The 10,555-nt window shown below is 45.1% G+C and overlaps 1 protein-coding gene across 1 annotated transcript in view; it reads right to left on the bottom strand.

The window, feature by feature from the left end:
• Positions 1–5,428: 5,428 nt before the first annotated feature.
• LOC107298507 (proline-rich AKT1 substrate 1-like) overlaps positions 5,429–10,555 on the bottom strand; it is a 12,210-nt gene continuing 7,083 nt past the window's right edge. The window contains exons 3-4 of the mRNA XM_015827887.1: positions 9,765–9,913; positions 5,429–5,598 (exon numbers count right to left, since the gene is read on the bottom strand). Coding sequence (XP_015683373.1) covers positions 5,455–5,598; positions 9,765–9,913 — 293 coding nt within the window. The 3' untranslated portion in view covers positions 5,429–5,454. The remainder of the gene's footprint in view (positions 5,599–9,764; positions 9,914–10,555) is intronic.

Raw genomic sequence — 10,555 nt, 5'->3', positions numbered from 1 at the left:
GGGGGGGTTCAAATTCTTCCTTCAGAAGGAGATGGGAATGAGAAAAAGGGAGGCAGGGAAGGGAGGGAGGAAAGGAAGTCCCGCCTTAGCACTTGGCCACCAGCAGCTCTGCCATTGACTTTGCTTGTCAAAAGGTTGCAGAAGGGGATCACATGACCCTGGAACACTGTGACCATTATAAATATGAATCAGTTGCCAAACATCCAAATATAAATCACATGACCCTGGGCATGCTGCAATGGTCATAAGTGTGAAAAATGGTCATAAGTCATTTCAGTGCAATTGCAACTTTGAACAGGTGTTTTTTTTTTGGTCATCAAGTTTTTGACACCTTGCTAGGTGGTACTCGAATATTGTCATATCCTAAAAGTGGTACAATCGGTAAAAAGGTTGAAAAGCCCTCACCTAAACCAATGTTTTTCTCAATCTTGGCAACTTTAAGATATGTGGACTTCAACTCCCAGAATCTGGGAGTGGGAAGTCCATACATCTTAAAGTTGCCATGGTTGAAAAACACTGACCTAGACATGTAGCAAGATTTCCTTGAAAGATCTCTATTCTCACCCCAAAGAGCAAGGGTGGGGAACGATGGCCCTTTTATGACTTATGGCAGTGATGGCGAACCTTTTAGATACCGAGTGCTGAAAAACCGCACTGCCTGCCCCTGCCCGCCTGCAGGGCCACCTACCGCCTCCACGGCCCGCCGCAGATCGCGCAGGCGGCCCTGCAGCGCCATGGCGGCCACGCCCTCCACCTGCGCCCTGCAGCATCTTCTGCACATGACGGGGTGTGAGGGAAGAGTCTTATCCCTGCTGCCCGGTACCATGTCCTTGGCTGCACTGCTCCATGCGGGTCGTGCCCCGGGGCAACTCTCCTCCAGGGGAGCTGCTGGTGAGGAGGGGGCCATGGGGGGAGGCGGGGCTGGGGCGATGGCACGCGTGCCTACAAAGAGGGCTCTGCGTGCCGCCTCTGGCACGCGTGCCATAGGTTCGCCACCACTGACTTATGGACTTCAACTCTCAGGAATTCTGGGAATTGAAGTCCACAAGTCACAAAAGGGCTTACGCTTAAGCTTACGCTTCATAGTATTTATCTGGGTTTTAACATATCCAAACTGCAAAACTTTCAATGGCTGCTGGATGGCAGGAAAGAGGTAAATTTTCAGCAATCCTCTGCTGACAGCTAGTGTTTGCATAATTTTACAAGTCATAGCCTAGCTGCAGATCTGATACCATAGAACAGGGGTGTCAAACTGCCGGCCCATGGGCCAGTTGCATCATGCAGAGGCTGCGCCCACCCCAGCTTTGGCAATGCAAAAAAAGTTGCGATACAGCACAACGTGTCACATGATGTGGTGAGTTTGACACCCTTGCCATAGAAGGAAGATAATAGAACTGGCTTAAGTTACCTTTTAAATGTGACCAACACCCAGAGAGAATATTCAGCTCACTAAAATTTGTTTGGTTTCTATCCTGCCTTTTCCTTCAGGAGCTCAAGGCCTCATATATAGTGTCCCTTCCTGCCTTTTTATTCCCACAATCACTAGTGATGGAGGAGTGACAAAAACTGCCAGGGAATTTCTTTGGCTGAGGTAAACTTGAACCTGAGTCTCCCTCAGTGTCAGCAGCACCCTGGATGTTATATCCCCACCAGATGCTCTAAAGCAGGGCTTTTCAACCTTTTCACCCATTGTGCCACTTTTAGGATATGGCAACATCCGAGTACCACCAGTCGCCTAGCAAGGTGTCAAAAACTTGATGACCCAAAAAAGAGAGGAAAAAAGTGATATAGTACAGGTAGTCCTCGACTTACAACAGTTCGCTTAGTGACTGTTCGAAGTTACAGTGGCACTGAAAAAAGTGCCCCCCAAGCCACAGCCGAGTAAGACACCTGCCTGCCCGCCTGGTGGCGCTCTTCCTCCTGTCCGAGGTTTTCATTGTTGTGAGCATTTCTGTTGAGGATTGGCAGCGGGGGTGGGGGGGTGTTTGGTTTTTATTCCCCTCCTCCTCTGCTGGGTGGTTGCAGCAGGTTTTGGTCACTTCACATGACCCTGGGACACTGTGACCATCATAAATATGAATCAGTTGCCAAGCATCTGAATGTAAATCACAAGACCCTGGAGATGCTGCAACATTCCAGCTGATCAGTGCTTCTTCTGGGCTTAGCAGAACTGCTAGGATCAGTGCTGCTTTCCAGCTGATTGGTGCTTCTTCAGGGCTCAGCAGAAGCACCAGGATCAGCGCCGAGCTCCAGCTGGAGCCTGGCGCTGATCCTGGCGCTTCTGCTGAGCCCTGACAGCCCTGCAGCTCCAGCCATCTCTCGCTCAGGCTTGTGCGGTGCTGCCACCGGTTCAGCTCATTCCCCTCCCCTGCTACCACTTTTCTAGGATGGTCGCGTACCACCTGCCAGGTGCCAATGTACCACAGGTGGTACCCGTACCACTGGTTGAAAAGCCCTGCTCTAAAGTGGCCTTCTCCAACCAGATCCCTGTAATTTTCAACCTATGTGGAAAGTGCCAGGCTGAGGAAAGTTGTGTTACTAGCATAATATGTACTACCTGTTCTTGCACTATCCAAAATCCCATTAAGGCAGCAAGATGGCTGGTAGAAAAGGTGCAGAGAAGGGCCCTGCTTGCTCCATTCACTTTCTAGTTAAACCTGGTTAAACTTAGTTTGAAAAAGAGAGTGGGGAGAAAGTACACCTTCTGTACCCATCCATTTCTGCTCAAAACTGAAGATCTTCTGATAAACTAGGTCATATGGGGCTAGGCTTAGAACAGTGTTTCTCAATCTTGGCAAATTTAAAATGTGTGGACTTCAGCTCCCAGAATTCCTCAGCCACTACAGGGATTGGGGAATTCTGGGAGTTGAAGTCCAAAATTTTAAAGTTGCCAAGAATGAGAAGCACTAGCTTAGAATATTATCACTTAGTTTCTACATGTCCAAGCAGTGAGATTACTTCATGGCCCAAGCCAAGAGCTGGCAGTACTTGCTTGTGTTTTGGAGCAGACAAGGAACAGGCATTTCCAAGAGATAGAGTACCATAAGCTGGGCTAGGGCTTCTGTTCTTTTTCTGACTAAATCTTTCTCTATTCCTTTAGGTCTTGGGTATCGTGTTCTCCATGCTGATGTACTGCCAAGTTCGGAGGGTAAAGAAATACTATGACTGACTCCATCCAAGTTCATTCCATGTCCTTTCAAAGTTGGGGACATGAGATGCAGAAGGATCAAGAGCATTTTTCGCTCCTCTGGAGTTTCTTTGCATTGGTCCCTTCCCGCATCTTCTTTCAGTTTCTCTTCTTCAGGTGAAAGCCAGTTCTGATGCTTGGTAGGTTCGTACCATGTGTGCAAGAGGGGTTCTCTCTTCCCATAATAACCAATTCTCCTGAGGAACTTCATCTGTTTCTATTGTCCATAAGTTTAACTCCTAAGCAAAGCTCTTCTTTACATCTTGACTTCTCCCTATATTTTATGATATGGTCCCTCCAACCTCCTGCTTTGTATACAAGAATAAAACAAGCACCAATAAAACAATATTTATCTTTTAGATAGTGCATTTGGTACCTGTTGTCTATTTGTAGTTTGTGTTATGATTTAGTTGCACCTATAACTGTATTTTAAAAAGGCTGGGAGGTTGACTAAAAACTTGAGATTGGCTGAGTAAAAACTTCTTAGAATTATACATATTATTCATGTACCATTTTACTTGAGAAAAGCAAAAATGAATTTAATGGCAAAGCAATGTTTCCAATGAACATTGATGGGAAAAGTGGCAGTATTTCATCGAACAAAATTCCTGTTGCAGCCCTTCCATTTTAGGCAGTTATAAGAAGTCACCTGCTTGTCTTTTCATATTAAAAGTAGTCCTCAACTTATGACCACAATTGAGCCCAAAATTTCTGTTGCTAAGCAAGACAGTTAAGTGAACTTTGCCCCATTTTATGACCTTTCTTGCCACAGTTGTTAAGTGAATCACTGCAGTTGTTCAGTTAGTAACACAATTGTTAAGTGAGTCTGGCTTCCCCATTGACTTTGCTCGTCATAAGGTCACAAAAGGTGATCACATGGCCCCAGGACGCTGCAACCATCATAAATATGAGCCAGTTGTCAAGCATTTGAATTTTGATCACATGACCATGGGGACGCTGCAACAGTCATTAGTGTGAAAAATGGTCATAAGTCAACTTTTTAAAGTGCTGTTGTAACTAAACAGTCACTAAATGAACAGATGTAAGTCCAGGACTATATTACTTGGAGTGCAGTTTCAATGCTTTTAACTTTCTGGAGACTTCCCTTTTTTTTTTTTTTCATTTAAATTATCTTTCTCTAACTTGTGCTTCAGAACTCCAGCCAACACTGCTGATTTCTACTCTAAAAACTCAGAAAGACAATACAGCAAAAGGAGCTGGTAAAAGACAACTTTATTATTATTATTATTATTGGCTTATAGGCTGTCAGGAAGGAGAAAAAAATATCCTCTCTCTTCCAATTCACCAATCATCTTTGGACAAAAATAGAGGGTTCGGGCCAAAAATGGCTCTTGAAAATCTGATACAAAAGTAGGCTGGGGTGGAGGGGGATCAGTCCGAGGCTGTACGCAGCTCCTAGACCCTCTTTCGCATCCCACCTGCCACAGGGTGGAAGGGCACGTTGGCGCCGACCTCCCCAAGAGTAAAAAGGACCCTGAAATTATACTCCTGAAAACGGGGAGAGATTTACATGTGGGAGAAAGAACAAAAGAACGGCAAAATGGCACCGGCCCTTCCTTCCATTCACTGTTCCTCAAAGGGACAGTTAATTTTAAACCAAAGTATACACAAGCCCGGTTTGTGTGCAAAGGACCTTCTTTTAAGACACTTATTGGGGAGGAAAAAAGAGAGATGGAGAATTTCTAAGAACTTGCTGCAGAAAGATTGATGGGGGTGTGGGGGGGTGTGGGGTGGCAGAGGCAGGGCACAGTGGTAGAGTTACTTTTGTCAGGGTGTCTCTAGTGTTCCTGTCTTTGTGTGCGTGTATTTTGTCAAGGTGTGTCAGAAGCCCCTCTCAGAAGAGCTGTTATAGCTAAGTCAGTGTTTCTCCACAACCTTGACAACTTTTAAGATGTGCGGCCTTCAACTCTCAGAATTCCCCAGCCAGCCACGCTGGCTGGGGAATTCTGGGAGTTGAAGGCCGCACATCTTAAAAGCTGCCAAGGTTAAGAAACACCGATCTTAGCATTCAAATCACAGAAGCTGAGGCTTCTGGGTTGGAAAAAAAGGAGGTAATTAACCCCTCCGGCCCATCTGTAGTGTGAAACTGAGGTTACCCATTTTAAATTAAAGCTTGTGGGAGCCAAGGCTGGAGGGGAGGACAGAATTTGAACGGTATGGCTTGAGAGGAGCTCTGGACCCTGTCTACCGATTTTTGGTAGTGGAGGAAAATGGCGCCGAGGCGGAAGGAGCAATGGCCAGATCTATTAATATTTCCGCTGCAGCTTCTGGAAGTCACTGGTGTTCAGGCGTGGCCGAGGCAGATCCCCAAACATCTCTGTGCCATCTGAAACCCGCAGCACCAAAGCTCTCATGCTGGCAGCAATCTTCTCGAGGTCAGGAGACGAATGCTGTGAAGAGGAATGGAAGTGAGAAAACGGAGAACGGCTTTGCTTTTCCTCCTGCACCTCCCAATTTCCTCGCCTGCTTCCCTTGTTCCTTGCTGTTACTGATAATGAGAAGCTTATCACTGTGAATCTGACTTCTCTTCCACCATTACAGATAATCCTCGACTTACAAGAGTTCGTTCAGTGACCGTTCAAAGTTACAACAGCACTGAAAAAAGGGACTTACGACCATTCTTCACACTTACAACCATTGCAGCATCCTCATGGTCACATGATCAAAATTCAGATGCTTGGCAACTGATTCATATTTATGACGGTTGCAGTGTATGGGGTCCTAATCAGCGACCTCCTGATCAGCAAAGTCAATGGGGAAGCCAGATTCGCTTAACAATTATGTTACTAACTTCACAATTGCAGTGGTTCGCTTAATAACTGTGGCAAGAAATGTCGTAAAATGGGGCAAAACTTACTTAAATATCTCAGCCACAGAAATTTTGGGCTCATTTGTAGTCATAAGTCGAGGACTTTTTCTTCTATACCAGTTCATACTCTTAATTAAGAAGACAAAAAGAACCAACCTGGAAAGCTGATTTTCTACACAAAATACTCATTATAGATAGTCCTCAACTTACAGCCATCCATTTAGTGACCATCCAAAGTTACAACAGCTTTGAAAAAGTGACTTATGACTGGATTCTCAGTTATGACTGTCCCAAGGTCACATGATCAAAATTTGGATGCTGGGCAACCAGCATGTATTTAAGATAGTTGCAGCATCCTGGGGTGATGTGATTGCCAGTTGTGACCTTCCCAGTTGGCTTCCAACAAACAAAGTCATTGGAGGAAGCTGGAATCTCTTAGCAACTGTGTGATTCTCTTAACGATTGCAGTGATTTGCTTAACCATGGCAAAAAAGGTTGTGAAATTGGGTGTGAGTCATTTAATTGCCTTGCTTAGCAATGGGAATCCTGATCTTAATTGTGATCGTAAGTCAAGGACTATCTATATACCATTTTCCATTACCTGCTCAAAGGAATGAAAACTTTTAACGTGATTAAAGAACTGCAAGCCACTTCTGATTTTTCTCCAGAAACTAGTTTGAAGCCCCTTTTTTGTAAAGTCTTTTCCTCTGAAGTATCTAACTGTAGGATTTCCCTTTTCCTCATTATACCTACCTAAGTGGTTTATGGGTAAATGACGCTCGGTGTAGGGATAATTGAGAAAGAACAAATAAAGCCAAAAGTCACAACTGAACTAGGCACAATTGAATGGTCAAGATAGTGGACAAAGAGCCAACCCTTAAACCAGTGTTTCCAAACCTTCCAAATTGAAGAGGAGTGGACTTCAACTCCCAGAATTCTCAGAAATGGCTACGCTGGCTGTGGAATTCTTGGAGTTGAGGTCTACATACCTGGAAATTGCCAAGGTTGGGAAACTTTGCATTAGGCTGTTGCATTTCTATGATTTGCTATTCCAAACTATGAAAAATAGTTTGATGGGGCCCAATGCCCTGCTCAGTCCAGAAACCCATATTAAAGCATGGCTAACAAATTGCTGCCTGTATTTTCTTTAAGCACATCTAATGCAGGGACCCACAACCTGTTTGGGTATTTGGCTTGAACTGCTCTTACTGTAAGAAAGTCTTCTACACAATTCATTCTGCCTGCTTTGATCTGCCTTCCTGTAACCTGAGAGCATTTTCCTGTGTTCCATCCTTTGGGAAGATGAAAAACAGATTTTTAACCTTTTTCTGCAAGACCTTATTTCAGGTTCTTGGAAATCTATCAATTCTCCTCTCGCTCATCTTTTCTAAAGCACAAATATATAAAGCTCCCTCAGACTCTCTTCAAAGACGTAGTTTTGTCCCTGAGCAGGCTCCTTTAACATGTTGCAAATTCCGAGTCTTCCTTAAAAGGTGGCAGCCAGAAATGCAAAATATGCTCAAGATGGTCACTCAAATTTGTAAACATATCACTACATCAGGACGGTACAATTTTTCACTTTTAAAAAACAAGGGAATTTGTACCCCCCTCCCCCCCGAAAGCACAATATATATTTATTCAGGCCCCCAATCACAATCACTTCCAAAAAATGAGGGAACTCTTCTCTGATGGCATCACCCTCATGTCTTCTCAGGCTGAAAAGACCAGCAGGGAAGTCGAGTCTGTGGTTGGGAAAAGGTTGCCTAAAGTTCCAGGGCTTTTCAACCGGTGGTACCCATACCACTTGTGGTACATTAATGAGTGGCAGGTGGTACACAGCCCTGCCTAGCCAAATGTAGTGGGGGAGGGAAAGAGCCAGCAGAGGCAAGGACTTACAGTGAGAGAGTCCTCTGGAGCTGCAAAGGCCCCAGGCTCACTTCTGGCTCACCCTCCCCCATGAGAAAGGAGGAGGGGGGTGGAGACAGGAGAGGCTATAAAAGGAGGCAGTTTGGACAGGAGAGGGAGAGAGAAAAAAAGCAGCAGCCTTGGGAGGAGGTGGAGTCAGCTGCAGGGAGGAGGAGAAGGAATCAAGCAGGCTGAGGAATCAAGCAGGCTGGCCATGAGCCGATCTACAACTGCTGTGGCAGCCACCTGTGCTGGCAGCAGCAAACAGGCAAGAAATGCAGTGGGGAAGGGGTCACCCTCCAAGAGGAATGAAAAAAGGCAGCAATGGCTAGAGGTGAGGCACGAGGGAGGGAGATGGAGAGTGGAAGGATTCTTATGTGCTTTTGTGACTTTGAAGTTCTGGGATTTGTGCAATGTGGGCTTTGTGTTCTTAAGGAGTGTTTAGCAATTTCTATTTGGCTGATGTCTCATGTTAGCTTCTATTGCTCTGCTGTTGTTAGCTGTAAGTTTTGCTGCAAGGGATTTTGAAGTATTTTTCTTCTGAATGGATTTTGCCTGTAGCATTCCTTTACTTATGAATGGAGCCATTTGGGGCGGCTGCCTTAGCCCGCAGCCAGTACTTACATTTTTTTTTCTTCCTTAAGTGCCGGCTGCGCTCCCTACTTTCCTTTCTAGCCAGTAGTTAATTCTTAAAGGGGAATGTGCCTTTTTAAGCTAGTTCACTCAGCAGCTTGTCTTTTCTGTCTCTGGAGGCCTTTCCTTGTTTGATCAATATATGGAAGAGGGAAAATATGGGGGGGGGGTGTGTCAAATTCTTCCTTCAGAAGGAGATGGGAATGAGAAAAAGGGAGGCAGGGAAGGGAGGGAGGAAAGGAAGTCCCACCTTAGCACTTGGCCACCAGCAGCTCTGCCATTGACTTTGCTTGTCAAAAGGTTGCAGAAGGGGATCACATGACCCTGGAACACTGTGACCATTATAAATATGAATCAGTTGCCAAACATCCAAATATAAATCACATGACCCTGGGCATGCTGCAATGGTCATAAGTGTGAAAAATGGTCATAAGTCATTTGGGTGCAATTGCAACTTTGAACAGGTGTTTTTTTTTTGGTCATCAAGTTTTTGACACCTTGCTAGGTGGTACTCGAATATTGTCATATCCTAAAAGTGGTACAATCGGTAAAAAGGTTGAAAAGCCCTGGCCTAAAACCCCTTGGAATCTAATCAGGCTTTTATGCTGAATTAAGCATTTTGTTCTCTACTTTCAGATTTGAGACAGGCTCAGCCACAACAAGCCCCTCTCACGGATTTTATTACAGGTAGTCCTTGGCTTATGACCAAAATTGGGACCAGAATTTCCACCGTGAAGCAAAGTGTTGGTGAAATGAATCATGCCTGATTTATGGCCCCCCTTTTTTTCCAGTCACTTTTGTTAAGCAAATCACCACAATTAAGCAAAGCAGGTGGGTTGTTAAGCAAATCCAGTTTTCTTCATTGATTTTGTTTGTTGGGAAGTTGGCTGGGAAAGTGGCAAATGGCGATTACATGACCCCTGGGACACTGCAATTGTTGTAAATACATGCCGGTTGCCAGAATTCTGATTGCTAACCATGGGAATGCTGTGGAAGTTATAACGTAAGTGTGAGGACCAGCTGTAAGTCATATTTTTCAGTGCCATTGTAACTTTGAACATCACTAAATGAATGGTTGTAATTCAAGGACCACCTGTACTTAATCGGCGAGGCTCCAGCGACACCCAAGGAAAAAAGAAAGTGTCCCAACAGCCCTTCTGCTTCCCCAGAGGACAGACTCTCAAAGAGCACATCCTCACTTTGACCCACCTTACTGTTCTCTTCGTCAGAGGATCGCATCTCTTGGCGTTGCTCTTTAAAGCCCCAGATGGGAACGGAGACTGGGAGGGATTTGGCATACTGATGGCTTGGGGGTGGAGGAGCTGTCTGTCCTGGAGCCTCCTCACTCAGACTCCCATCTGAGAAAAAGTGGGGATTTGGGAGGAAAAAAAAGCTTAGACCAACTGTGCAACATTTGAAACAGAGAGCTGTAGGCATCCGAAGCCTGATCTAAAACCAGGAGTTATGATTAATCCCTTTCATTTTGTTGAATTACAACTCCCAGAATCATTAATCTTTGGCCACGTTTGGCTGAAGCTACCGGGAGTTGCGATTCAACATTTAGAGCCAGAGGTAGGCAACCTTTTAGGACAAAGGCACATCTGGAATTTTGACAGCATGTGCCAGATGCACTTTCCCGGCCAGTCACAAAACACTCATTTACTAAGAGGTTCTCTATCATGCCAGTGTGACCTTGATAAGCTCAAGGGGATTCCTGCAAATAGATACAAAGCTGCAGGCAAGTGCGTTGTTGTGCGGCATGTTGCCTTCCTTTTTTCTTATGACAAGCCTCTTTCAAAAGTGTTTGGCGAGAAATTTGGCTAGGTTTTGTAGAGGTGAGCCTATGGAGCTGACTATGGGTCTAAGTGGGGTTCCTTCTTTGTGTATCTTGGGGAGACCATAGAGCTTAGGGCATCTGGATGATTTCTCTCTGGGAATGATTCTTTGCTGAATCTCTTCACTGATGGGGGAGGCTTTTATTTTGGATCTAGTGGTTTTTT

The sequence above is a fragment of the Protobothrops mucrosquamatus genome, unplaced genomic scaffold, assembly GCF_001527695.2.
Source record: "Protobothrops mucrosquamatus isolate PMUCROS unplaced genomic scaffold, P.Mucros_1.0 scaffold4035, whole genome shotgun sequence".
In the NCBI taxonomy this organism is placed as follows: domain Eukaryota; kingdom Metazoa; phylum Chordata; class Lepidosauria; order Squamata; family Viperidae; genus Protobothrops; species Protobothrops mucrosquamatus.
The sequence above is the reverse complement of the archived record's forward strand: the minus strand, read 5'-3'. Positions and strand labels throughout refer to the sequence as shown.